The sequence below is a fragment of the Haliotis cracherodii genome, unplaced genomic scaffold, assembly GCF_022045235.1.
Source record: "Haliotis cracherodii isolate W230 unplaced genomic scaffold, xgHalCrac1.p SCAF_7, whole genome shotgun sequence".
In the NCBI taxonomy this organism is placed as follows: domain Eukaryota; kingdom Metazoa; phylum Mollusca; class Gastropoda; order Lepetellida; family Haliotidae; genus Haliotis; species Haliotis cracherodii.
In genome coordinates, this window is record NW_027266330.1 from 21,502,984 (window position 1) to 21,530,809 (window position 27,826).

General features: G+C 40.1%; 1 protein-coding gene across 2 annotated transcripts; it reads right to left on the bottom strand.

Annotated features, from left to right (window-relative positions):
- Positions 1-1,104: 1,104 nt before the first annotated feature.
- LOC139447398 (uncharacterized) lies at positions 1,105-19,562 on the bottom strand. Of its 2 annotated transcripts, none has more exons than XM_071228726.1 (5): positions 19,450-19,562; positions 5,784-5,942; positions 4,317-4,396; positions 2,833-2,908; positions 1,105-1,964 (listed from the first exon to the last, which is right to left on the bottom strand). In XM_071228726.1, exons 2-5 carry the CDS (start codon positions 5,940-5,942, stop codon positions 1,947-1,949), a joined length of 333 nt encoding a protein of 110 aa, XP_071084827.1. In that variant the 5' UTR covers positions 19,450-19,562; the 3' UTR covers positions 1,105-1,946. The 2 variants fall into 2 exon arrangements, with proteins under 2 accessions (XP_071084827.1, XP_071084828.1); XM_071228727.1 differs by lacking the exon at positions 19,450-19,562 and adding an exon at positions 7,852-8,000.
- Positions 19,563-27,826: the final 8,264 nt, after the last annotated feature.

Sequence of the window (27,826 nt, forward strand, 5' to 3'; positions counted from 1 at the left end):
GACATTGTATAGTTAAAATTCAATTATTAAAACCACCCGTCCTACATGATTTTAGATGTAAAAACTTATGCGAAACCTTTAAGGATTTTTTTAACATATGTAGATTGATATAATTTTATAAAATGCGAAAATTAAGACTAAAGCATTGACACATATGCGATCCAGAAAATATAACAGCGGAACTCTATATGATCTGCGTTTTATGAAAACTGTAACTTTGAGCAAGGTGTCCCGGGCGGTTACAAAGGGAAACCACTCTCAACTAGAGTTTGAACTAAGATTAGCTTCCCCTGAGTTATCAATGAGGTCACGGTCATTACTGTAGCCTGCCGACACCTTCCGTTTTTATCCTTCCCAAAATATCCAAAATGTATGTTGTGTCACACTTCTTCAGCATAGACTCGGATAGAAATATATTGTAAGCTATCGACTCCACAGTTATGTGGATCACTGTCGCTATTAAGAACATTTTTGACGTGTAATCCTTGATGCGTTCTTCGTGTTTTCGAAGTGTCAATTTGAATCACACAGCTTTACAAAATGAAATTTCAACGTTTGAACGTAAAGCAGACTAGGCCTAATGGTTTGTCAAAATATCTATGGAAAAGTACGCCGCCATCTTGGATGAAGATAAAATAAACTTACGACAGGTATGGGCTATCTTACATTTACGACAATCTTAAGATATCTTAGGGCTACGATAGGTTCGAAAATATGCTACGATAGCCTACGATTTCCATACGACAAATTTACGATAATTTTAGGGCTACGATCGTTTCGAAAATCTAGGCCCAGGTGACGTCGTAACGTCTCCTCTTTCAATTTCAAATATTTCAACGGTGGTGTTACTTAGCCAGTTTTATAAATAATTATTGATAACAAAATACAACTGATGATAGATAAATAATGTTCGAACATACAATTCAGTGGTATCAAATGCATCCACTTCTACTTGCAGGCTCCAACATAAAACTTGTAACTTTGGGTGGTCTCCCTTCGTGTATTCAAGGGAGATAATTCTAAACATATAATGCATTGATACCGCTAACAACAGCAAAATAACACGCCACACTACCATCCAACATAAAAAACGCAAAATACAAATTTAACAAAATCTCTTTATTCATTCAGAAATATCTTTACATCAACAAATCAATCAAACGACTTGGAAGGGTTTTTTTAAAATGCTTGACATATGTCATCATATTGCAAGATTGTAAGTCACGTATGATAATGATATATCCGTATAAAAAATAAAACTAAAAATAATAACATCGATATGATTCGTAGTTGATGAAGATGCAGATGATATCTCTTCAAATTTAAAGTGTAAAACTACTAATACATGCTGAGTCTCATGACAACAGGTGCTGTTCATTGACTACACGAGAGTTACCGTACATAATAAACGCCGGCATCTCAATTAAACAGATAGTTTTTATGCTCGGAATGCTCCCCATTATTATCACCGTCTGTTAAAAAGGGTCTGAAAGAAACAAACGCCCGGCCGTTTAATCGAGAAAAAAAATATAGAAAATCACGCAACGATGATTATTGATATGTTCAATAAGTTGCTTTTATATATATATATATATATATATATATGTTATGAACCGTTTCCCTACTAATTTGCAATTCAGTGTTCTATTGTTGTCCGAAAACGTTTGCTGAGTGTTTTTTCGGTGATACCTTACACGATTGGGGAATTGTTTGACCAACAGTTACTATAACAGCTGAAACGAAATGTTGGTAAGATATTTGAATCGTATTACACTGCCCACTGACTAACGATCTTTATTAGGGAAGTGGAACGTATTCCCGCTCAGCTTCAATTCACCAGTGTTCAATGAAGGATGAATGGTTTACAAAACATAGATTTGTCATATGTTATTAAAGGTCAGTTTCTTCTTCTGATATCTTAATCGTTGCTGGCGTTGTGACGGTGCTCAGTTATCCGTAATGCACTGAAAAACAGGACGTCAAATGTCATATTATGAATACACTGTAAACGAGGAAAATATGTGAATTCAGGAAATATCATATTTCGGATACTAGAAAATGTTAGAGGGGAACAATATGCCCGATAATATTTTAACGATATAAATGAATAGGAACTTTTCTTGAATAGGAACTATATTAAAACCGACGAATTGTTGAATTATGAAAAGCAACCTTTCATTCAAACTATGAATGCATCGAGCGTGATGCGGTGGATTAAATGAGTTGATGCGTTTTAAACCATGGGGAAAAGGTGAGTATTTATGGTCATGTCTTGATGTATTGTGTTGTCCCGGTTGATAAACCCTGAACTTTAAACAAGTTTGGTTGAAAGTCAACAAAAAGAGAAAAGAAAATAAGAACGCCAAATGTCAACGAGGAAAATATGTGAATTCCGGAAATATAATACTTCGGATACTAGAAATTAATAGGGTAAAACACAGAGGAGAACAGGGTGTTTTGTGTGTGTGGGTGTGAGAGTGTGTGGGTGTGAGAGTGTGTAGGGTGGGGTGGTGTCTGAAATTGGTCTATAATTGGTCTAAAAAACACTACACGTCGTTGCATTTATTCAATGTAGTAGATTTAAATTTAATTTGTGTGTCAAAATTACTCAGTTTGTATAAAGGTGTAACAAAATATTGTTAATCTACCAACCCGTCGAAGTTGATTTTAATTCTTATTCCCACAAAGTACCGAACATGTACCGTCCAACGATGACTTATCAAATCAATACAGGTCCTGTCACTCCAAGGGTATTGTAAACTATTGGGAAAGAAGACGTCGGGTTGTTTAAAAGGAGTAGATTCCCATGAATAACAGTGGAGGTCAACTAACCAGAATGATCCAGACAATCACCCAGGGCCAGAAGAAGAGGGATATTATGCAGTGAAGCACGTGGTTCACCCCTTGGCTGAAACAGACACATAATATGCGTTACCCAGACAGTGGGACACGTGTTAGTTCACAGGGACTAAACCAATCCTGTCGTTTGAGTGAGTGAGTGAGTGAGTTGGGTTTAACGCCGCTTTTTAACAGTATTCCAGTTAGATCGCGGCGTGTCAGCTTAATGTGGGAGGAAAGCCCGAAGTGATGCAGGTCTCAGACGTTTACCGCTTACCCCCGAGCACGGGTATGGTGCTGACAAACCTAGAAACATAATCGGGGCGAACTGGGATTCGAACCCACAATCATAGGTTTCTGGAATGCCCAAGGGACGCAACTCTGCAAAGCGAATCGCGGCGCCTTAAACGACTGGGCCACCCGTGCCCCGCTTCCGTTTGAACACTACAGAGGATGAGTGAGTGAGATAGGTTTAACGCCGCTCAGAACAGCATGTCAGTTATTTGGGGTGTGTCGAGGGAAGCCTCGAGTGATACAGGTCGTATACCCCTTTAGTAAAACCCCTGAGCACGGTGACCGCCTTAATAAAAATAATCGGGTCGAAACCTGAGATTCGAACCCTCGATCAGTAGGACCTTGGGACAGTTACACTAGAGTGAGTGAGTGAGTATGGTTTTACGCCGCTTTAAGCAATATTCCAGCAATATCACAGCGGGGAACACCAGCAATGGGCTTCACACATTGTACCCATCTCGGGAATCGAACCCGGATCTTCGGCGTGACGAGCGAACACTTTAACCACTAGGCTACCAAACCGCCCCAGTTACACTAGAAGCTGCCCGGAACAACGAATATTAACGTTTGAGCCAATCCGGTGTCAGATTCCGAGTTTAAACAGACAAGGCCCTGTCCTGTCCTGCCAAACCTACATGCATGGTGACAAAGGATTGTTACATGGTAGGCATGTTGGACTGTGTGTCAGCGAGCCTGACTACTCGATCCCGTTAGTCGCCTTTTACGGCAAGCATGGGTTGCTGAAGACTTATTCTACCCCGGATCTTCACGGGTCTGGTAGGCATGTAATTATATGAATACAGATATGTATACTGAACAAAGAAGTTACGGATCATAAATATCTTGTGTGTAGATGTTTTGTCGCGAAGACTGAGCACACAATTTAGAGAAATACCCCCATCAGTGTATACTAGTTTCGTTTCATGGTCAGAAATCCCTTCATTTTTTTTCGAGACTAACAGTTGTGATTCCGCAGGAATAATAATTCATTTCAGGTATTCTGGTATTCAAACAAGGCATAACAAGGTAGACAAAAACACACCGTAGAGGATTTTCCGTTTGTTTACGAAGTAGATAAACAGTCATTAGATGATTAATATGTGAATGATAAGATTGGTTCTAAAAGCCCCAAGACCGATCGGCTATCTATTAGATGCAGAGTAACTACGGGGGATAACTCTCACCGTTCTACAATAACTGTCTGCTGGGGCTGACCGCCAACAACAACCACGTTGGTAGAAGACTGTTGTCCCATCATCTGCGGCTGGAAAGGATTATTATTATTATTATTATTATTATTATTATTATTATTATTATTATTACTGCTGTTACTGCTTTGGTAATTTGGTTATGATTGCATAATGTCTACAAACAAATATCTCACAAACTACACATGTATAAATTACTTGATAGGCATTACTTAAAAGTTGAAGGATGACAAAGTGAACACAATTTTCTGGATAACAACTTCATCAATACTGTAAAGGCGACGTTTCGGAATAGATCCTTATACCGTTGTCAAGCTTTACAACGGTATAAGGATCTATACCGAAACGTCGCCTTGACAGTATTAAAGAAGTTGTTATCCATCAATTGTGTCTACTTTACATATGTATAGCCACACAGCTTTAATAGGATTCACTCCAGGGAGCACCTGTGAGATCGTAGTTTGGTAGTGCTCCTCATTAACTAGCAGACATGTGTCCCTGTGGAGATTGGACTAGTTTCTCATTGCGATTATATTGCAATAGGACTCACGCCAGTATTAAATGCAATAGTATTAAAACAATTTAAGGCTTGATCAAGGTATTAATCAATGTAATATGAATGTATAAAATATTGCTGACACTGTCAAAGTTATCCTTTTGCCCCCTGTCGCCTCTCTATCAAAAGGCAAATATCTCTAATATGAAGTTATTAAATTTCTATAGGTATAGTACAGCCGTAGAGCAAACAATTGATAGTTCGATATATCGTTACACGCCTATTGCTCATGCTGTTTGTCGCTTGTTTATCTGATCTAGGGGTTTTCAGGCCGCCGTAATGGCTGGAGTATTGCTACATGCAGCTTCAGAAACTTAACTCGCTCACCCCTACAGTGCCCCGTGTACATCCGGGTAAGAATTGTTCTTCAGTTTTCAAGAAGCGACTAACGGGATCGGGTGGTCAGGCTCGCTGACTTGGTTGATGTATGTCATCGTATCCCAAATGCGTAAATTGATGCTCATGATGTCAATCACTGGATTGTCTGATCTAGACTCGGTTATTTACACACCGCCGCCCTATAGCTGGAATAGTGTTTACAGTGCGGGCGTTAAACAACTAACAAACAAACACTCCTACAGTACGAGTCCTAATATAGTCAGATAGTGTACCAATTGGATTCACAAACGCAGTCAAGGTTTCAAATTGAAGAATTAATTTTAAATCCCCGTTTCAAAAGTTACATTTACAGACGTAACTGACCTTTTCAAATGTATTTTGTTAGAATTATATGTAGTCACGTTTACGTAGCTTGTATATACATGTCACGTGGGCAGTGTGTCAGCAATAGGATGACCTAGTCTGTTTGTCATGTAATTGACACGGTCGTGATTTGATACCTCTGATTAGCGCATGCTAAGCAATCACTGTCAGAACTTTCATCCTACCTGTGGGGCATACCCGGCTGGCTGTGGCGCATACCCGACTGGCTGTGGCGCATACTGTGGCTGTGGGGGGTAGCCGGCCTGGGGTGGGGGGTACTGTTGCGGTCCATACCCAGGGTTACCAAAATTACCCTTGTCGCCGTAGGGGGGAGGTTGTGCCATCTGCAATAAATATTTTAATAAAATATCGCATTTTGAAATTAAGGATAATCTCTCTCAAAATGAGTTACCTTTCTGAGCAACTTAACGCCCTCACCGGGCAGGAGTGACTCAGTGGTACAAGATCGTACAGAGTTACTTCCCTTAGCCGTGTCGATCCCGTTAGTCGCCTCTTACATGCATTGGTCAGAATTGGTCTTCAGCAAACCGTGCGACCCGTGAAGATCCGGGTTAAAATAGGTCTTCAGCAACCCATGCTTGCCGTGAAAGGCGACTATGCTTGTCGTAAGAGGCGACAAATGGGATCGGGTGGTCAGGCTCGCTGACTTGGTTGATGAATGTCAGCGTATCCCAATAACGTGGATCGATGCTCATGATGTCAATCACTGGATTGTCTGGTCCAGACTCGATTATTTACAGACCGCCGTCATATATCTGGAATATTGCTGAGTGCGGCGTTAAACAACAAACAACAGCAAACCATGCTTGTCGTAAGATGAGACTAACGGGATCGAGTGGTCAGGCTCGCTGACTCTGTTCATCACATCATCCGAATGGCGTAGATCGATGCTCATGATGTCAGTCACTGGAATGTTTGGTCAAGACTCGATTTTTTACAACCGCCGTCAGAAAGCAGGAATATTGAGTACGACGTTAAACAACAAACATGCAAACAAGACCAAGAATTTGATAAAGACTATAGTCTAAGGTTAAAGGTTCTGATGGTATGAAATGTCAAGACCCTGCACGCTAAAGCTGTTGCGACAAAACTGTCACGGCTTGAGTCTTATCGTTATCTGTCACAGGGCACTAGTAACACGGGCCAAATTGACTGTCAACTTTTGTCCTTGTCAATCAGTCTGCCACAAAATAATCATTTGGTGTGGTTTTTTTCATTTGAAAAAAAAAATCAACAACACAATTGAAAAATTTGTAGACGTTCTTAATCATATTTTTTAAATGTATGATATAATAATATTTCATCAAGGCCTTACCACTCAGATCAGATAAAACACGCCCAAGTCAATCAAACTATGGGTTGTACAACACCTTCAGAAATAGCATGAGCAAATCTATTTATTTTTAATGTGCTCCAACGCGTGTTTGTTTGTTTGTTTGTTTGTTTGTTGTTTAACGCCGCACTCAGCAATATTCCAGCTATATGACGGCGGTCTGTAAAATAATCGAGTCTGGACCAGACAATCCAGTGATTGACAGCATGAGCATCGATCCACGCAATTGGGATCGATGACATGCATCAACCAAGTCAGCGAGCCTGACCACCCGATCCCGTTAGTCGCCTTTTACGACAAGCATTCCAATGCGTGTAAACAAGGCTGGAACGTTCGTTCGAGATAAACTATTATGTCTTTCTCTAAATGACAACTACATTTTGCGCACATAAATATTAAAAATCCCTGATTACATGTGGCAATTTATATATGTTAGTTAATTTCGTTAGAAAAAAATGTTAATTGCAAGTTTTTCTCAGAATATATCTTTCGGGGGAAAAAACAGACCCAACACCAATCCCAAGGGGATTAAATGTAGATCTCAGTAGACGCGAAACAAAAACGAAAATGGAATTCTCGTGTCTTTACTAATGAATAGCTTGCTTGTTTCCGAACGTTAAGTATATAATACTTCAGCAGATAGCGAACTCCTTGTACAAATAAAATAATTAAGATCTTAACTTCAAGTAAAACTATCGACCGTTCAACGCCTTGAGCAATGGCATAAGCAAATCTACTGTTTTCCCTTATGACACATTACCGCGACTACTCCGGTTTTAACGACAATGGTTTTAATCCAGAACAATAAAAGCATCGTACTTATCATTTTCTGAACACAGCGCACGAACACAACAAATTGACTACGGCCTTGATTTTCTCTTTTACAATAAAGTACCTACCTTTACAGTCTCCAAGTAATGTGTGTCTGGACAATAAAACCGGGGTATATGATATCGTATAGGTATAGGGTATATCGCAATAGGGTGGTGTTGTGTTGTAATATCAGCTGGGAGTATCTTCGACTTTAAACCCGGTCCCGTATGATTGTGACGTGCACGTTCGTGTGATAAACAGCTACACTGGATCGTCACGAGCTCGGTATCATAACTTGGAGATACTGTTGCGGGTCAGGATTTAGCAAGTCAGTAATACTTGAAGGAGGCTCCGTATTAACCAGAAAATATATTTCTGAAATTGCAAATTGTCCAAACCGATTGACTTAGGGGCTGACCATGAAGTATATATTTTTTTTAACAAGTCTTGCAACCATATCTTTTTATATTTCTTGAGGCAGATGTTGAAGATGACTGAGGAGTGTGTGTGTGTGTGTGTGTGTGTGTGTGTGTGTGTGTGTGTGTGTGTGTGTGTCAAGAGTAACTAAATGTAAACAATTAACCAACCGAACGTTATGTTGTCAAAGATACGTACAACGACGTTGGAACGCCAGATGTGTGTCAAAGGGGCGGATGGCGTTGTGTTGCGCGTGGTGATTACCCTGGAGGCACAATAAGTGAGTCACATCAGCGTTACTGGGGTGGGGTGGTGGTTGAGGGATGGGGTAGGGTGCCTGTGTGTCTATTAGAAAATCGGTTTTCGTTCTGCCTTTCTTACAGTGCATGACTCATCCGATGTTGTTAGACTGAGAACTTTAACTTTATGTCGTTACCCATTTAATATTGTGTAATCGGTACGTGTTTGCCTGACACCGCCTCCTGGTGTGATTCATATGCCGCACACATGTTCTGAAATCAACAGCTGATACCCTGGACGTATCTCTACTCTTCCAGATAACACAAAGTCAAAAATATAAATGTTTCCCGGGCTTTAACGAGTCACTATAAATCCTGCTCGTCATAATTATTGTCAAAAACAAAATACAAATCAAATTTTCGCGCTTCATATGAAGCAGACTCGGTTATCCATGAAATGAACACAAACATTTTCATAAATTATTTATCATTTATCCATAAATTAAGTCTACTTTAAACATTTTCAGATTGTATAAAAAGAATTGTCCAATTGTTTCTTGGTATTTTGGGTGAAAAATATAAATACAGAGTTCCTCCCTCATCGTTTTGTTTTCAATAAAAATATATATAAAGTTCTAGCTCTCTCGAAAATGATGAGAAAAATGTGTCGGAGAAACGCTTATTTATCTACGTAGCCTTACACTTCGTTATACACTGTTGTGTTGAAATCAGAAAGAGATGTTATGGGTCAAGCAAGCGTGTCTTTACACCCACGCCCGTGAGGTGTCTGCGGCAGAATATAGATCCCAGCAACCTATCCTTGTCGTAAGACCGAACTAAGGAACCGACCATTGCATACGGGCTTTTATCGAAAAAACATGTATTGTCCCCGAAATTGCTTGAAAAAAATAACTATGCTTCAAAAATTACACTGTTTACAGGTGTTTCTCTTTAATACATTCAGGCTCATGATATGGGATTTTATCGAAACGAATATATTGTCCCGGAAATTTCTTAAAAAATAATAAATAATGCTTAAAAAATTACGTTGTTTTAAGGTGTTTTACTTAAAAAGATTCAGGTTCATAGTATAAAAAAAAAAAATTCTGGGTTTTGGGGTTGTTTGTTTTAGCTTTTCTTATACCAGGCTTGGTGACTCGGTTGATTGCACGTCGTCGTATCCCAATTGTCATTGCCAGGATCAGTGCTCAGAGTGTCAATCACTGGACGCAGGTGTATTGCTTAGTGCCGAGTTAAACAACAAACAAACAATCAAACAACGGACAATCTCTGACCCACTCAGACCTGTCAGAATATTCACTGATCGGTCCCTTCACTGATATAGAAATGCACCCGGGTTGGCTGTGCTAATAGAACGGCCGGATGTCAGGGGAGGCAGTGTAGAGCTCCAGGAATGAGGATAGTCCCAGGCATAGCTGCTTAAATAACATCCTTATCAGACCCCGGCGATGAGTGCAGGATGTGCATATGCTCAACTGTTTATCTGCGAAAGGATTTTAGTTCAGGGCCCCGTTACACAAATCGATCTTAGCGCTAAGGCGGTCTTAACTCCCATATTTTAAAATGTGCTTACAACAATTGGAGCGCTAAAATCGCTTTAAAGAAAGAGTCCTTGACTTTTTGAAATACTATACATGTATTTGTTGCTACATCACCCCGCACCTCCTATTTGTTTTTAGCACTGTTGAACTATTTTGGGCTGTGGGGTAGCTGAGTGGTTAAAGCGCTCGTCACGCCGAAGACCCGGGTTCGATTCCCAACATGGGTACAATGTGTGAAGCCCATTTTTTGTGTCCCCCGCTGTGGTATTGCCGGAATATTGCTAAATGTGGCGTAGAATCACTTACTAAAAAAAACTATTTCACTGGCTTGGTAATACCTAATTATCGGCTGTAAGAATCTTGGTTATAGCTTGCTATTTGCTATGTGTGACTTGGTAATAGCTGCAAATGGCTATGTCTGATATTGTATTAGCTGTCCACTGGCTATGGAGGACTTTGTAATAGCTGACAAATGGCTATGTCTGATATTGTATTAGCTGTCCACTGGCTATGGAGGACTTGGTAATAGCTGACAAATGGCTATGTGTGATATTGTATTAGCTGTCCACTGGCTATGGAGGACTTGGTAATAGCTGACAAATGGCTATGTGTGATATTGTATTAGCTGTCCACTGGCTATGGAGGACTTTGTAATAGCTGACAAATGGCTATGTGTGATATTGTATTAGCTGTCCACTGGCTATGGAGGACTTTGTAATAGCTGACAAATGGCTATGTCTGATATTGTATTAGCTGTCCACTGGCTATGGAGGACTTGGTAATAGCTGACAAATGGCTATGTGTGATATTGTATTAGCTGTCCACTGGCTATGGAGGACTTGGTAATAGCTGACAAATGGCTATGTGTGATATTGTATTAGCTGTCCACTGGCTATGGAGGATTTGGTAATAGCTGACAAATGGCTATGTGTGATATTGTATTAGCTGTCCACTGGCTATGGAGGACTTGGTAATAGCTGACAAATGGCTATGTGTGATATTGTATTAGCTGTCCACTGGCTATGGAGGATTTGGTAATAGCTGACAAATGGCTATGTGTGATATTGTATTAGCTGTCCACTGGCTATGGAGGACTTGGTAATAGCTGACAAATGGCTATGTGTGATATTGTATTAGCTGTCCACTGGCTATCGAGGATTTGGTAATAGCTGACAAATGGCTATGTGTGATATTGTATTAGCTGTCCACTGGCTATGGAGGTAATAGCTGCGCATTGGCTGTGTGACACTTTGATACATCCATAGTTGATTAGTTCTGCAATGAATGAGATATGGAGGGACTGGGCAGATATGTACGAGGAGTACATGCGTGTGATCATTGTGTCGTGGAAACCCGTATACATGTCACGTGACCTTCACTGACACACCACGTGCCGAACAACCACGTCCCGACACACGGGATTCAACCTCACTGTGGGATGTGACAGTACTACACCATGTCCCGACACACGGGATTCAACCTCACTGTGGGAGGTGACGGTTACAGTACTACACTATGTCCGACAAAGAATATAACAATTACCATTTCAAAAGTTCACAAACACGCGGCTCATGATCACACCTACACAAATACAATGAAAGTCAAAGTCCAAAGGACATACAAGTATAAGCCGTAGCGAGAAAAAAATATATATATTTACCGTATTTCCTCTATTAGACGCCGGAGATCTAATAGAAGCCGGAGATCTAATAGAAGCCGGGTCAATTGTTCAGTGCAAAAAATAGAAGCCGGGCCTCTAATAGACGCTGGGTCAATCAATTGATACAATTGATACAATTGATTGAGATATATATACGGATATCTACGAACACAAAATATTTCCATTTCGTGACGATTCGGGACATTCGTGGTCATAGTGAAATGGGGGTATTAATAGAAGCCGGGCCTCTAATAGACCCAGGGCCTCTAATTGACGCCGGGTCAAAGGCTTGTCCGAAATAAATAGAAGCCCGGGCGTCTAATAGAGGAAATACGGTACATTAATTCCACTGTTGTAGGATGTGGTAGATGTTGACCAATTGGCGAAGTGGATTGGAGCAAACTACTCCTTGTCGCTCTTTAGTGATAAAAAAATAATAATTAGGACCCACTGGACGCACTGGCCCCACTGGACGCCCTGCTCCCTCGGGCCTGTCTCGAAAATACATTCCCATCGTGGTGAAGCTGGATTTTTTCTGAATGCTAAACGCAACATTCACTCACGCGAATGCCAATATTAGGGTTATAGAAGTGATCTTCAGCAACCCATGCTTGTCGTAAGAGGCGTCTAACGGGATTGGGTGGTCAGGCTTGCTGACTTGATTGATGCATGTCATCGTACTCAAATTGCGTAGATCGATGCGTATGATATCAATCACTGGGTTGTCTGGTCCAGACACGATTATTTACAGACCGTCGTCTTGTAACTGGAATATTGCTGAGTGCGGCGTTAAACAACAAACTAACAAGACGAATATTAGGCGATGACACAGACTCCACTTAGCCAGAGAGGTCATATCTTCTACATGATAACATGAGTTAATGGAGAGCTTCAGTTACATGATAAGTTCATAGGTCTTTGTTTGCCACAGTGCATGACGTGGCTATGAAAGAACGTGATGCATCATGCTGCAGTCATTGTGGTAACCTACACCTCGTTATTATAGTAACGCTCAAGTGGAGTTGTATCCCTTCAGCGGATACTTTTCAATTCAATCGGGTCAATGGTCATCCTCTTTCCAGTGGATTAACTTCATAATTTGATGTGAAGGCCACAAAGGTCTCAGTGATTGTGTAGGCTGTATGCAAGGACGTGTAACACAGAACAGCTTGGGTGCAAGTGGGTCATAATATTTCATTCATTTTCAAAAATAATAATACTTGAATACGTTTCTTCATTATTATTATTATTATTATTATCATCATCATCATCATCATCATTATCATTATTATTATTATTATAATGCAGCAAAGAGGGTTCGGGTGATCGGTACAGTCGGGCTGGTTAGGATCATCAGCTCAGGGTCCTTGTCCCCTCTACACGCAGCCCAGACAGCGAATGGGACTTCTCCCAGGAAGCGCTGTCTAGTCAAACCCACCCAGAACCCGGAGAAAGGGAGGACTCCCCAACACTGCAGCCTTCTGCATTACCCAGATTGTCAGAAGGGCTGTATTCCTGGTAGCAAACCTGGGTATTCTCACAATGTCAGTCAACAGATTGGGAGTTACCAAACATGAGGCACCGAGAACAATGGGGAGTCGGACGACTTGGTACTTGGGATGCAAGCGTGACACGTTTTTCCTGAATCTTGTCAATCACATTGGTCTCAAAAGGGACAGATAATACAATGATATAAATGATTTCATTGGATTTATAAAAAAAGGACAAGGTCAGGTTTGTTGGCTTAGATAGGTCCGAGGCTGTATACGGGCCTATTCTAAAGAAATATAATATTATCATTTCCCGTGACGCTCTCTCCATAGTAGTAGTAGTAGTAGTAGTAGTAGTAGTAGTAGTAGCAATTTGCGACATAATACCCAGACTGGCATTGATAGCATGCCAGTACAAAACAACTAGCATGCAATGTAAGTAATACGTGTGGCCATTACAACCGGCGTTTGAAATAATCATTGGGCATTTACAGTTTTCTCATATTTTTATTATATACATCAGAGTGAAAGACTGAATTTTCCGAAGTTGAGAAAAGTGATATTTTCACTGCAGTGAACATAAAAGTGTGACGGAACTTTTTAATAAAAGAGTTACCTCCCCTTAAATTGTCTCCCTTTGTCGTAAGTGACTTGCCCGTACACAAACTGTTGACGTTCTTTTTACGTTAGGTCCACGTTGACAAAGCCAAATAATGACAGATGGACGTTTATGGAGTTAATATCACTTCTTGCCGTTTGTTTTTCTCTCGAAAATGTTTTCTTATAAACTGTAAATTTCTCATTTAACTCGTCAATCGAGACTCTTCGTTCGGCAAAGTGCCATTTTTGTTACTTGTCAGCGTGTATTCTTTCGCTTCCAACAGCGTCCTCCTAGTTTTCAAGAATATTTTTTGTTAAAGTTGATTTTGTATATAATCATATCTAAATGTATGATAAAGAATTTTCGTGACCCTAAATATTTTTTGATACTTTTGTTTATATTTTTTAAGATTTTGCAAACACGAAACTACTTTTTAAGTCGCAAGTACGAGGGGTGGTGAACCGTCCCTGCGTGTTAGGTAGGGAGAATTTACGTTTTAAGGTTTCACATTTGTAATGAAATGATTTAATTTTCTGGTAGACAACTACACAAAAAGTATGTGATAAATAGAATATTTCATGTGTCGTGTGAAATACCATGTATCTCTCATCTCGTGACGGGGAAAAGGAGAAATTTTTACGAGTGGCGGGGGATGAGAGAAACATGATATTTCACTCGACACATGAAATATCCTATATATTTTTAACATACAAAATAGTATTACTACCTTTGTTCCGACCTATTGTGCAACTAATGCCTGGACCGTTTTTAATAACTGTGCTTGAAATGCTGTTTCGTGTGATTTACAACTTGCATCCGTGCTGTCCCCAGCGTGTTGCATAAGGTCACAACCGTGAGATATTTCGTTAAAATGTATAACAAGCGAGGGACGGCAACTTTGTGCATTATTCACTGCAGTAGATGTATGTGATGCCCACACTCGACCAGTAAACCAAGCTCTGTAAATACAGGTACGCTATCTGAAAAAATACATTGTGTAATTACGCATTGTGTAAGTATTCTGTTTTGGTTTTTTTTTTAAGTTTCAAGCGCATTTGTAAGCAAGCAGCTCAATACTAGTATTATTGATATCGTCTACTGATATTTGCGATCTAGCTTTTTGGCTTAAATATTTTTATATCTGCGATCTAGCATTCGGCCCCGTTTCGAACTATGGCCGCCCTTATCTATTCTTGGCTTCTGCATGTCTATACTGCTATCTGCGATATTACTCTGGATTTCCTTGTCGAGTGACAGCTTTCATAGATACACCGGGTCACTGATAATTAAGACCTGTTGCTCCTTGAACCGTTCATGAATAGACTGAGTCATGGGACCAAGAGTCTTTCTCGATCTAGACTTCATTTTTTCGGAACTCAACTCGAGTATATTTCTAGTCGCCATATTTAGTGTTAAGTATGAAAATAGGACATTTTCTCTGCTCATTTAGGGTAAAAATATTTGGGTTTTTTAACGCCGCACTTAGCAATATTCCAACTACATGATGTCAGTCTGTAATAAAAAAATAATAAGGGAGTCTGGAGCAAACAAACCAGTGATCGATAGTGTGAGCAACGATCCACGCTGTCGGGTACGATAACACACAATCAACCAAGCCACCGATCAACCAACCATCCGATCCATTTGGTCGCCTCTTACGACCAGCATGGGATGCTGGGGACATATTATAGCCCGGAACACCGTCGAGGTAATAATTAGCTGATCTATTTATATACACAATACAACTTCAACTTGAAAATACTGAAATTGAGTTTTAGATGACTTTATTCAAACTTAAAGAGAATGATATGACAAATAAAGCTAGGTTTGGGTGACTGAACGTAACTTGTTGGGACTGCCAGTTTGCATAGACCTAGACCCCCTTTAACTATCTGATAATTAGGTTCCTCTGTTAATTGCATGCGTTGCACTTTTATTATATCCAAGGTCCCCGTGAGCTTAAGAAATACCTTAAATACTTAGATTAGGGTCTTGTTTTCTAATATTTGTAATCTATCACTGCTGTATCTCACAAATTGAAAACAAACGGCTTTTCTTTTCTCTCGCGGGGGGCACGGGGGGCCAAGTTGTCTAAGGCGCCGCCATTCGCTGTCCAGAGTTGCGTCCCTTGGGCATGCCAGAAACCTATGATTGTGGGTTCGATTCCCGGTTCGCCCCGATTATGTTTCTAGGTTTGTCAGCACCATACCCGTGCTCGTGGGTTTCACCGAAGTGGTAAACGTCTGAGACCTGCATCTCGTGATGTAACTGCAATAATGTGAACAGCGGCGATAAACCCAACTCACTCACTCTTTTCCCGCATGCGAACAGTTTGTAGCCATGTTGCCAGATGATCCCCAGACAACTATTTGTGCGTGTTTAGGGCATCACTTACATCTAAAGTCAATGATAATAAACAATAAGCTACTCCATATCGCTGTAAGGAAAGACAAGTACACAGAAACAAGGCTTCATTAACTGTTATTATTACGCCACATGTCAACGCAAGCGGTCGTAGTGTAGTGATGCTGAGATCAACGCGCACATTCCAGGGTGTAGTGAGTGAGATGGGGTTAACGCCCCTTTGGACAGTATTCTAGTTATGTCACGGCGTGTCTGGTGCATGTGAGAGGAAAGCCCGAAGTGATGCAGGTCCGAGACGTTCATCAGTCTGGTACGGTGCTGACGGATCAAGGACCAGAAACGGTTCGAATGCGAAATTTGAACCCACGACCAACTTATCCTTGCTCGAAAAAGGGACGCAACTCTGTACAGCGAATTCCAGCACCTGAACCCACTGAGCCACGTGTCTCCTCAATAGTACCGCGTCAGTGAACGTTGTCTTATGCCGCGATCAATATTAATCCTGCTGCATTACAACTGTATAACAACCAAGACGGGGCAGGCTAAAGAAATGGTTGAGCAACAAAGCCACGATGACACTCATTGCTGAACTAATTCCCACAACAATTGTTGGGGAAATATCTGACGGCCAGAATGGCTACAGAGTATGGATAACGCTGGTGAAGGACCGCACGGTAAGACGTTGACTGGGCTTCTGTCTACACACTCCAGCGACAATAGTTGGGTAAGCATCTGACGGCCATAGTGGCTACAGAGTATGGATAATACTGTTTAAGGACCACACGGCAAGACGTAGGCTGGGCTTCTGTCTACACAAGTTGGATCAGGATCTGGGGTCAGGCAGAGCGTCTACAGAGTATGGATAACAACTCAAGAATGACCGCACGGCAAGACGTTGACCGGGCTCCTGTCTACATACTCCTGCGACAATGGCTGCACAGTATGGATAACGCAGGTGGAAGACCGCATGGCAAGACGTTGACTGGGCTCCTGTCTACATACCCCTGCGACAATGGCTGCACAGTATGGATAACGCAGGTGGTGGACCGCACGGCAAGACGTTGACTGGGCTCCTGTCTACATACCCCTGCGACAATAGCTGCACAGTATGGATGACGCATGTGGAGGACCGCACGGCAAGACGTTGACTGGGCTCCTGTCTACATACTCCTGCGACAATGGCTGCACAGTATGGATAACGCAGGTGGAGGACCGCATGGCAAGACGTTGACTGGGCTCCTGTCTACATACTCCTGCGACAATGGCTGCACAGTATGGATAACGCAGGTGGAGGACCGCATGGCAAGACGTTGACCGGGCTCCTGTCTACATACTCCTGCGACAATGGCTGCACAGTATGGATAACGCAGGTGGAGGACCGCATGGCAAGACGTTGACTGGGCTCCTGTCTACATACTCCTGCGACAATGGCTGCACAGTATGGATAACGCAGGTGGAGGACCGCATGGCAAGACGTTGACTGGGCTCCTGTCTACATACCCCTGCGACAATGGCTGCACAGTATGGATAACGCAGATGGAGGACCGCATGGCAAGACGTTGACCGGGCTCCTGTCTACATACTCCTGCGACAATGGCTGCACAGTATGGATAACGCAGGTGGAGGACCGCACGGCAAGACGTTGACTGGGCTCCTGTCTACCATCAGGGGTAGACAGACGGAGGCCGATTTTCGTAACCTGCAACCGGACGATACTACACACAGCCATCATTGGTCCTCGGTATTGAGTGACGTAAATAGAGGGTGATGTGGAGTTCTGCTCTCGTCAAAATAAACATAACCGGATCATGTTTTCATATCTTTATCGCCCACAGCAAATGTTCGTGTAGATTTCCACATTCCTAAACAGTCTATAATATCCGGGTAACTGGCGTACAATGTATGTTTGTATTTGCACGTCAAAGATTAATTTAACTGGTTTTGTTTGATCAACGAATACACGTTGCCATGCACAAGTCCTGTCTATTTAAAAAGTAGATAACAGGTGGGGAAATGTAGATAACGTTGTATTCAACGAGCGCTAAATTCGGACCGAATGGCAGTCTTGGAAAGTGATTCGCGTAATTTAGGATCAACTTTGTTTTTCTTCCTCAAACTTTACGAAGCGTATAAATCTGTTACTTGCTTTTCCTATACACACATAGACAATATATCAGCTCAAAACAGTGGACAAAACACCTTTTGACCCAACAGTAGACTAGACGCAGTTCCGATATGAAATTAAAAATAACGAAATAAAAATCAGAGTTATATGTTTTACTCTTACATTTTGTGTTCCGAATGCTTGAAAACCTCTGGTAACAATATTATAAAATTGTTGAGGTTTTCTCGTGCATTTTTTTTGGTTTACGTATTTAAGATTACTTTTTACATTATTTACATGATAGTATAACATAAAGGAGACCAGTCCAGTCTAAGTAGACCGTGGAACCTGGTCTCACTTTAACATAGACATCAGTCTCTTTGTTTGTTTGTTTGTTGTTTAACGCAGCAATCGCGTTATATGACGGTGGTCTGTAAATAACCGAATCTGGACAATCAGAGTAGATAAACCAGTGATTGATATTGTGAACAACGACCTACTCTGCCGGGGTACGATGTCACGCAAGCAACCAAATCACCGAGCCTGACCACATTAAGTGAGTGAGTGAGTTGGGTTTGACGCCACTTTGAACAGTATTCCAGTTATATCGCGGCGTGTCGGCTTGTCGGCGTGTCAGCCCGAAATGATGCAGGTCTCAGACGTTTACCGCTTTGGTGAAACCCACGAGCACGGGTATGGTGCTGACAAACCTAGAAACGTAATAGGGATCAACCGGTATTGGAACCCACGATCTTAGGTTCCTGGCGTACCCAAGGGACGCAAATCTGCACAACGAACAGCGGCGCCTTAGACGACTAGGCCACCCGTGCCTCCCTCCATTACATTGCCTCTGACGACCAACATACGTTGCTCGAGGCCCGGAATCTCTATTGGGTCTGTACCGAGGGAATTGCCCCGAGGTTTTCTGAATGTATTACCTTAAGCTTTAAACTTACAATTTCAAAAACTGTATACCCTCTTTTTATGCCCAAATCAAAAAAAAGATTTAGCAAACTACCTTGACACCGATAGCATATCACAACTTGCATTCCTCAAATGTGTGTGTGTTTGTTTGTCCACAAATACTTCAATAAGTTACAATGCAATTCATTGTGAATGAGTTCTTTTAATAAAAGTGATCCTATGTAAACTATTTCGTTTTATGTAAACAAACAAACAAACAAACAAAAGAGTTACAGTTAACAATAAATCAGGTAAAACAAACAGTAATTATTCATTAATCTCACCTCTGAATACTTTGTCTCAAATCCCTGTCAGTCCAAAGCGAGAGGAGGATCCCACGTGACCTTGTCAAACAAGGCTTTCCAAGAACCGCTACATCCGGCTTCTTCCGTCGATATCACGTGACCATCCTCGTGTCACTCGCGGTGGTGGAGTAAAGACTCATCTATAGTCCGTTCTAATATTTGGAATGTCGATAAGTGAGTGAGTCAGTCAGTATGGTTTTACGCCGCTTTTAGCAATATTCCAGCAATATCACGGCGGGGGAAAACCACAAATGGGCTTCACACATTGTACCCATGTGGGGAATCCTGTCGATAAGTAAAAAGCAGATATTTGTTTGTTTGTTGTTTATCGCCGCACTCAGCAATATTCCAGCTGTATAATGACAGTCTGTAAATGATTGAATCCGGACCAGACAATCCAGTGATTGACATCATAAGCACCGATGTACGCCATTTGGATACGATGACATGCATCAACCAAGTGACCGAGCCTGACCACCCGATCCCGTTAGTCGCCTCTTACGACAAGCATAGTCGCCTTTTACGACAAGCATAGTCGTCTTTTACGACAAGCATGGGTTGCTGAAGACCTATTTTACCCCGAATCTTCACGGGTTTTGTTGGCAAGAAATGAAACAGGTAACAGATTGTTGTCCTAGGTGATAGTTCTAAAACAGGAAAATACTGTATGTCCAGGTAGGTTCATGTTAACAATGTCGTCGTTTATCATAACACGAAGAAAACGTTTGCAGATCCATTGAATTTATGCTGCATAGTATGATTGACCAAACATTTCTGTTCACAACAATTGTCGGTTATTTCCTCATGAATAGTTTTGCTCAAAGCAGCTATATTTCCTCCTCTTTGTATTTAATCATAAGCTTTAAACAGGAACTACCGCTATAAGGAAACAATACGCTGTGTTGAATGGCTGAATGTTCAACGCCGCACTCAGCAATATTCCATCTATATGACGGCGGTAATCAATCTTAGAGACTTACGTCGATTTTAAAATTGTCTTAGCTAAAGTTTACAACCGTTCCAGAAAGCGATCTTAGGGCGATTGTAACTTTACAAGTAGCCGATCTTAACAAAGATCGGAATCTTCAGTCATGAAGATACGAAAATTTCCCTTAGAGTGGCCTCCCTTGGTCATGTTTAGCAGACGACGCATTTCCTTGCACACCATAATAAAAGTCGCCATCTTTGTTGTTATGGTACACTATTTAAGATCGATTTTAGCAATCCTAAGTTGTTCCGGAGCAACTTAGCATTTTGATCTTAACTTACAACTCTCTTAGTTAAGATTGCTTTGTGGAACGGGCGGCTGATCGTAACAAAAATTTAAGATCACATACTTAGTGAGTTACAATCAACTTAGCCCTTAAGATCGCTTTGTGGAACGGGGCCCTGGTCCGTTCAAAGGCCGACAATTTAGTATTCTGGAGAGGGGGGTGTATTTCAATTTGGGGGGACAACAGTGAGTCTGAGATATTTTCCCGAAAATGCTTTAAACAAATAATTAGAGAGAATTATACTGTATTTTTAAAAGCGTTAACTACCTAATATGGAGCACATGAAATGTATTTATATATTTCTAATACCAGTGGGGTGTCAACATTTATTTTTTTGATCGCCTTAGACCCATGAAGATCCGGGTTACAATTGGTCTTCAGTGACCCATGCTTGTCACAACAGGAGACAATGCTTGTAAGAGGAGACTATAACGGTATCGGAAGGTGAAACCATTTTTGCTGCATTTATTATTAATAATCAGGCTCGCTGACTTGGTTGATGCATGTCATCGTATCCCAACTGCTTAGATTAATCCTCATGATGTCAATCACTGGATTGTCTGGTCCAAACTCGATTTTTCATATACAGACCGCCGTCAGGCATATAGCTGAAATATTGTTGAGTGCGGCGTTAAACAACAAACACACAAACAAACAAAACACCCGTGAACATGCTTTATTACTTTATTAACTATTTTCATCTGTGATCTTTACACATTTTTTCACGAAGGCCTCTGAATCCTTTGGCTTATTTAAACTCACCCTATGTCCACTGCAGTCTACACTACATCATACCGATAACAGGTCGGGATTGAAAATCAAAATCAAATTTGAACTTGAAGTGCGTTTTTCGAAAGTTCAACATTATGATTATGCAAAATCTTAAACGGCTGCATTTTATCAATGCTACTTCCAATACACTAGACCCGTGAAGATTCCGGGGTAGAATAGGTCTTCATCAACCCATGCTTGCCGTAAAAGGTGACTATGCTTGTCGTAAAAGGCGACTAACGGGATCGGGTGGTCAGGCTCGCTGACTTGGTTGATGCATGTCATCGATCCCAATTGCGTGGATCGATGCCCATGATATCAATCACTGGATTGTCTGGTCCAGACTCGATTATTTACAGACCGCCGTCATAAAGCTGGAATATTGCTGAGTGCGGCGTTAAACTACAAACCAAACCAAGTCCAATACCCTAAACACAAACCAGCTTGTCTGGACAGGCTAGGCCATGGTGATGGTTCAACAGATACGGTACCAGTAAAGCTCCAATGCATTGCTTAGGGACCGACCATTTGATATTTGCGGTGAGGGGTGAGGGTGTGTGGCGATATTTATATATTTATTTCAGCTTCATGTTTTTTTTTATTTAAAACTATGAGCCTGAATTATTTTTCAAGAAAAACAACTTGCAACAATGTACTTGTTGTGGCTGGCAAATGAAAGGTCTGGAGCATAATTATATTTTTCAAGAATTTTCAGGGACAATATATTTTTTTGATAAAAGTCCATGCTTGCCGTAAGAGGCAACGAACGGGAACGGAAGGTCAGGCTCGCTGACTTGGTTGATGCATTTCATCGTATCCTGATTGCGTAATACGATGCTCATGAAGTCAATCACTGGATTGTCTGGTCCAGACTCGATTATTTACAGACCGCCGTCATATAAATGGAATACTCCTGAGTGCGGCGTTAAACAACAAACAAACAAATAATACAAGGACAGTTAATGCAATTACCACACGTTTTGGGGACACTTAATACTATTCCCACACTTTTAAAGGAACTATTACTTTTCAAGTACTTTGAATACAATTCCAACACCCTTTTCGAGAACAGTTAATACAATGCCCACTGTTTGCTTTTCAAAACCATGGGGTACAAAATTCAATAATACATACGTACGTTAAATTGTTAAGTCCGAGGTTGACCCAGTTGCCGTGCGACCGCAATTCTCGCACAGCCATAATTTCTTTTCAAAACTGTGCGTCTGAAAATTAACTCGGCAACCAGGATTCCAGCGGTTATGTAGTGAATCACAAGTTTTTGGTCACAGATCAAAGTTGTATGTGCAACTCGGTGCTGTATGGATGCCAACTGTACACAACTTTCGTTTGTACAACTAATTAACTTTCGTTTGTACACCTAATTACAACACAACCACGGGGGAACAAGGTCAATTTATAATATACAAAAAAAACGAAACAATTCCAATGTTTTCAGTGAACATGTGCATTCTAACAATGAACAATGTGGTATGTAGCATGTGGAATTGAGATTACATGTAATCTAAGTGGTTCTCATGGTTCATCATTCATTAAAAATAAATCAAATTTGATTACTGAGTAATATTTTATGTTGCTGAAGACGATTTCCGGGATTATAATTCCTTAGTACAGATTGTGTCAGTCAGCAAATTAGCCCTTGAGGAAAAAACGACATAGGATTATTTTAACGGTTTTAATAATAATGGCAGTTAATTACTGGAAAGTCAGATCCAACAATTAGCTATATAAAGATGATTTTGAAGTAACTCTAAATGCTGGAAAAAATAGCATTAACATTTCATGTGCGTGATTTTTTTGTTTCTTTTCTGTAACTAGAATCTACATGGTTTTACTTTTCCTTTTAAAGGAACTAAAACTTTTCAAGTACTTTTAATACAATTCCAACACCCTTTTCGAGAACAGTTAATACAATGCCCACTGTTTGCTTTTAAAGGAACTAAAACTTTTCAAGTACTTTTAATACAATTCCAACACCCTTTTCGAGAAAATTCAATAATACATAAGTACGTTAAATTGTTAAGTTCGAGGTTGACCCAGTTGCGGTGCGACCGCAATTCTCGCACAGCCATAATTTCTTTTCAAAACTGTGCGTCTGAAAATTAACTCGGCAACCAGGATTCCAGCGGTTATGTAGTACTTTTAATACAATTCCAACATCCTTTTCGAGAACAGTTAATACAATGCCCACTGTTTGCTTTTAAAGGAACTAAAACTTTTCAAGTACTTTTAATACAATTCCAACACCCTTTTCGAGAAGGTTGACCCAGTTGCGGTGCGACCGCAATTCTCGCACAGCCATAAACGACATAGGATTATTTTAACGGTTTTAATAATAATGGCAGTTAATTACTGGAAAGTCAGATCCAACAATTAGCTATATAAAGATGATTTTGAAGTAACTCTAAATGCTGGAAAAAATAGCATTAACATTTCATGTGCGTGATTTTTTTGTTTCTTTTCTGTAACTAGAATCTACATGGTTTTACTTTTCAATAAACCAAAATGGCGAAATAATTGCTATAAAATTAAAGCAACCTCTACAGAATGAAACTGTGTCATGCACGGTCCTATTCAGTTTGTTGTTTATCATGCTGTCAACAGCATTCTAGCAGTCTACATAACCAAGTTTGGATCAGACAAACTAGTGATTGATATTATGAGCATCGATCCACCTAATTGGGATATATCATATGCATCAACCAAGTCAGCGAGCCTGACCACCCGATCCCGTTAGTCGCCTCTTATGACAAGCATAGTTGTCTTTTACGGCAAGCATGGGTTGCTGAAGACCTATTCTACCCCGGGTCAACCGAGTCTGGACCAGACAAACAAGTGATTGATATTATGATAAAATGTGACATCCAGTGAATAATCAGTCTCGATTATCTGCCAAAATAGATTCCATTGGGCATCAAAGGCAAAAGAGAGGTGAAAATGATATAAATGGATCACTGGAAATCAATGATAGCACCAGGTGTTCACAAAGAGCAATGTCGCATTAGTGTGGGTATGATGACATTAATCAGCCAAGTCACTGAGGCTAATCTATTGTGTTGCCTCTCACCTGCATCGGCTCCTGTGACCAGTTCTACCCCACTCTGTGGGATGCTACATGTTGAAAGAAGACGCAACCATACATCACAGATTGAAGAATTTTAATCAATTTAAATAAATATTCCTTCCATCATGACAACAATAAAATCGCACATTAAATTTGTCATTAACATCTTTGTTGTTCTGACTTATTTTTATGGCAAAAGTAGTATTTGTAGTAAAATATATGTTCTGACACCTTGTTAGTTCAAGATCCTAACCACACATTAGATACCTCTTCTTTATTTTATCAGCACAAATTACACCTAAATTCTATGAGCTTTGAGATTGACCATTTTACCCTTAGAAGAGGAAGCTGGAATGAGTTTTGTGTTTTTGTTTTGTTGTTGTTTAACACCGCACTGAGCACCAGTCCAGCTATATTAGTGGAGGCCTGTATGAGTCCAGTAAAACCAGTGATTGATATTATGAGCACCTACCCATGTCGTCTGGATGTGATGCTGGAAACTTATCTTATCCCAGAATTTTAACTGGGATATACTGGAACGGTATTGTCCTCCTATGTGGAAGAAAACCCAAAATAATACAGGCTGTAGACATTTACTCCCTTGGTGAAACTACAAGCATTGTGTCCACAGACCAAGAATCATGATCAGGACATACCTGGGTTTCAAACCATGATCAGCAGATGCTAGCATAGCAAAGGGGCACAACTCTGTACAATGAATTCCAGGACCCAGAATTATCCTTGGGGAGAATCTGGGATTCAAACCCATTTCCAGCAGGTCCTGGTATTGATGAAGATGACTACCCACTGGATCTAAAAAGATCCCTTGTTAACATGCAATAGAACAGAACTAATCATTATTACATTGCACAAAAGGATTTGTTGTTAGTTCACTTTATTTCACACAAATTATTTTTTTTAATATGTACTTCTGATAACGTATTTTTTCACTTATTTCCATTTTTGTTCTGGTTTGAATATTGATTCCAGCCCCTGGAAGATACTGCGATCAAGCAACCCTCCCTGAAAGATACAATGGTCAACCTCTAAAGCAATAAAGTTTGATAGTAAAATCTCCTTCCACATCTTGCTCTGACTTGGACAGGAGTGAGGAGACACTATCTCAACTTAAAAGTATCAAAGCAGTACTAAATATTTTTTAATGATTTATTTAAAGAAACGTCCTATTAATATTTATGTACAACTGACCTTCCTTACTTTCTGTCAGTTAAAAGTAAATACATAATAAATTTGATTAATACAGATTATGCTCATTACAAGTCTTGGTTACAGAATTATCTTTGATTAACATAAATCTCAAGTACACCACCTGCACTGTTAGTATTATTTTGATTATTACAATCCATGTTATTCACCTTGAGACTTCACACATTGCCACAACACATCAAACCAGGGATCATTACACAAGCAGGGACACAGTGGTTGTTTCCACCAACAATCAGCATTACTGAAGTGAACAAAATATTCCATTATATTGCAAAATCATAGCACAAACAACAAATTGGTAATGGTGACACACATAAATGGACAAAAATGATTCTTAATAAAGCTGGAAATGATGATAAAATCAACTTTATAGTAAAACTGTGATGTCATTGAATCAATGTCAAATGAATTAAATGCTTCAAAATATACAAAATGAAATGCATTTGCATTCACAACAACTATCAAGTACTAGTGTCTCTCATAAATGTCCATGCCTTAAAACTTCTCCCACTATACTACAAAATATTAGGCATCATAGGTACCAACTGTTACACAAGACCTATTTATTCATGTTTAATACACACTCGTGTGTTATATGCACCCTTAATTATGGGCAATTAAATTCTTGAATAATATCTCTTTCGTTTATAATACACATATATCATTTCAGGCTGTCGGCATAAACCACGAAATTTACAATCTTTCAACTGTTTTTTTTCTCACCAAAATTATATATTGTAATAAGAGCCCACTATTTCTAATTTTGAGAGCGCCCTGGGCGCTTATTACGTCAAATACAGTATATTATTAATACTAACTATTTTTGTTTGTTTGTTTGTTGTTTAACACAGCACTCAGCAATATTCCAGCTCTATGACTGTGGTCTGTAAATAATCGAGTTTGGACCAGACAATCCAGTGATTGACATCATGAGTATCGATCAATGCAATTGGGAAATGATGACATGCATCAAACAAGTCAGCAAGCCTGACCACCCGATCCCATTAGTTGCCTCTTACGGATTGCATGGGGTGCTGAAGACCTATTCTCTACCCACATCTATAAACCACTAACTGGGCCACCCGTGCCCCCCATATTAAAATAAGGTTGGTGTGTACCGATACAATGATTTATGAAGATGCATGTGGAACCTATATCTGCTACAGCAACCCTCAGTTGACCGTGATACAATGAGAGATTTTTACACTTTTTGTACTTAAACCCTATTCTAAAATCAACACATTCCGAACAGATAAAAATATGGTGATTATTGATGCATTTAAATGGCACATGAATAATCAATTACTGACACAATGGGGAACAAACATCCACAAAAATCTTTGAAAATAATTTCATAATCTTAAAAATATGTTTTTGATGGAATGTCAAAATAAAATCATAATTTCTTGATTTAATTTTGACATACATTTACGCAACTATTTCACTGATTAAAAGCACACACAAAACTGCCCCCACAGAAAGAGTAAAAACACAAGTCAGAGAGCGAATATTTCTGTCAACATATTTGAGTTTTATAAGTGGTTACTTCAACATTTCCTTTGAGAGGCATATGATCTCCCAGTGTTCCTCCTGGAGCTGATTATGTGACAGACCCAACCAAGGCAAGACCTTTGTTACATCTCAGTCTACAGATTTGTTTATGAAATCTCATGCCAGTCATGCTGGGGGGTCAATTCGTAAAATAAAGAAAATTCAGATATTCATATATTCTTCAAAATGTCTCATGTCCGTATACTTCCTTGTCCATATACTTTAATTTCCATATGTCCATGTCCATATACTTCCTTGTCCATATACTTCCATGTCCATATACTTCCATGTCTATATACTTCCATGTCCATACACTTCCATGTCTATATACTTCCATGTCCATACACTTCCATGTTCATATACTTCCTTGTCCATATACTTCCATGTCCATATACTTCCATGTCTATATACTTCCATGTCCATACACTTCCATGTCTATATACTTCCATGT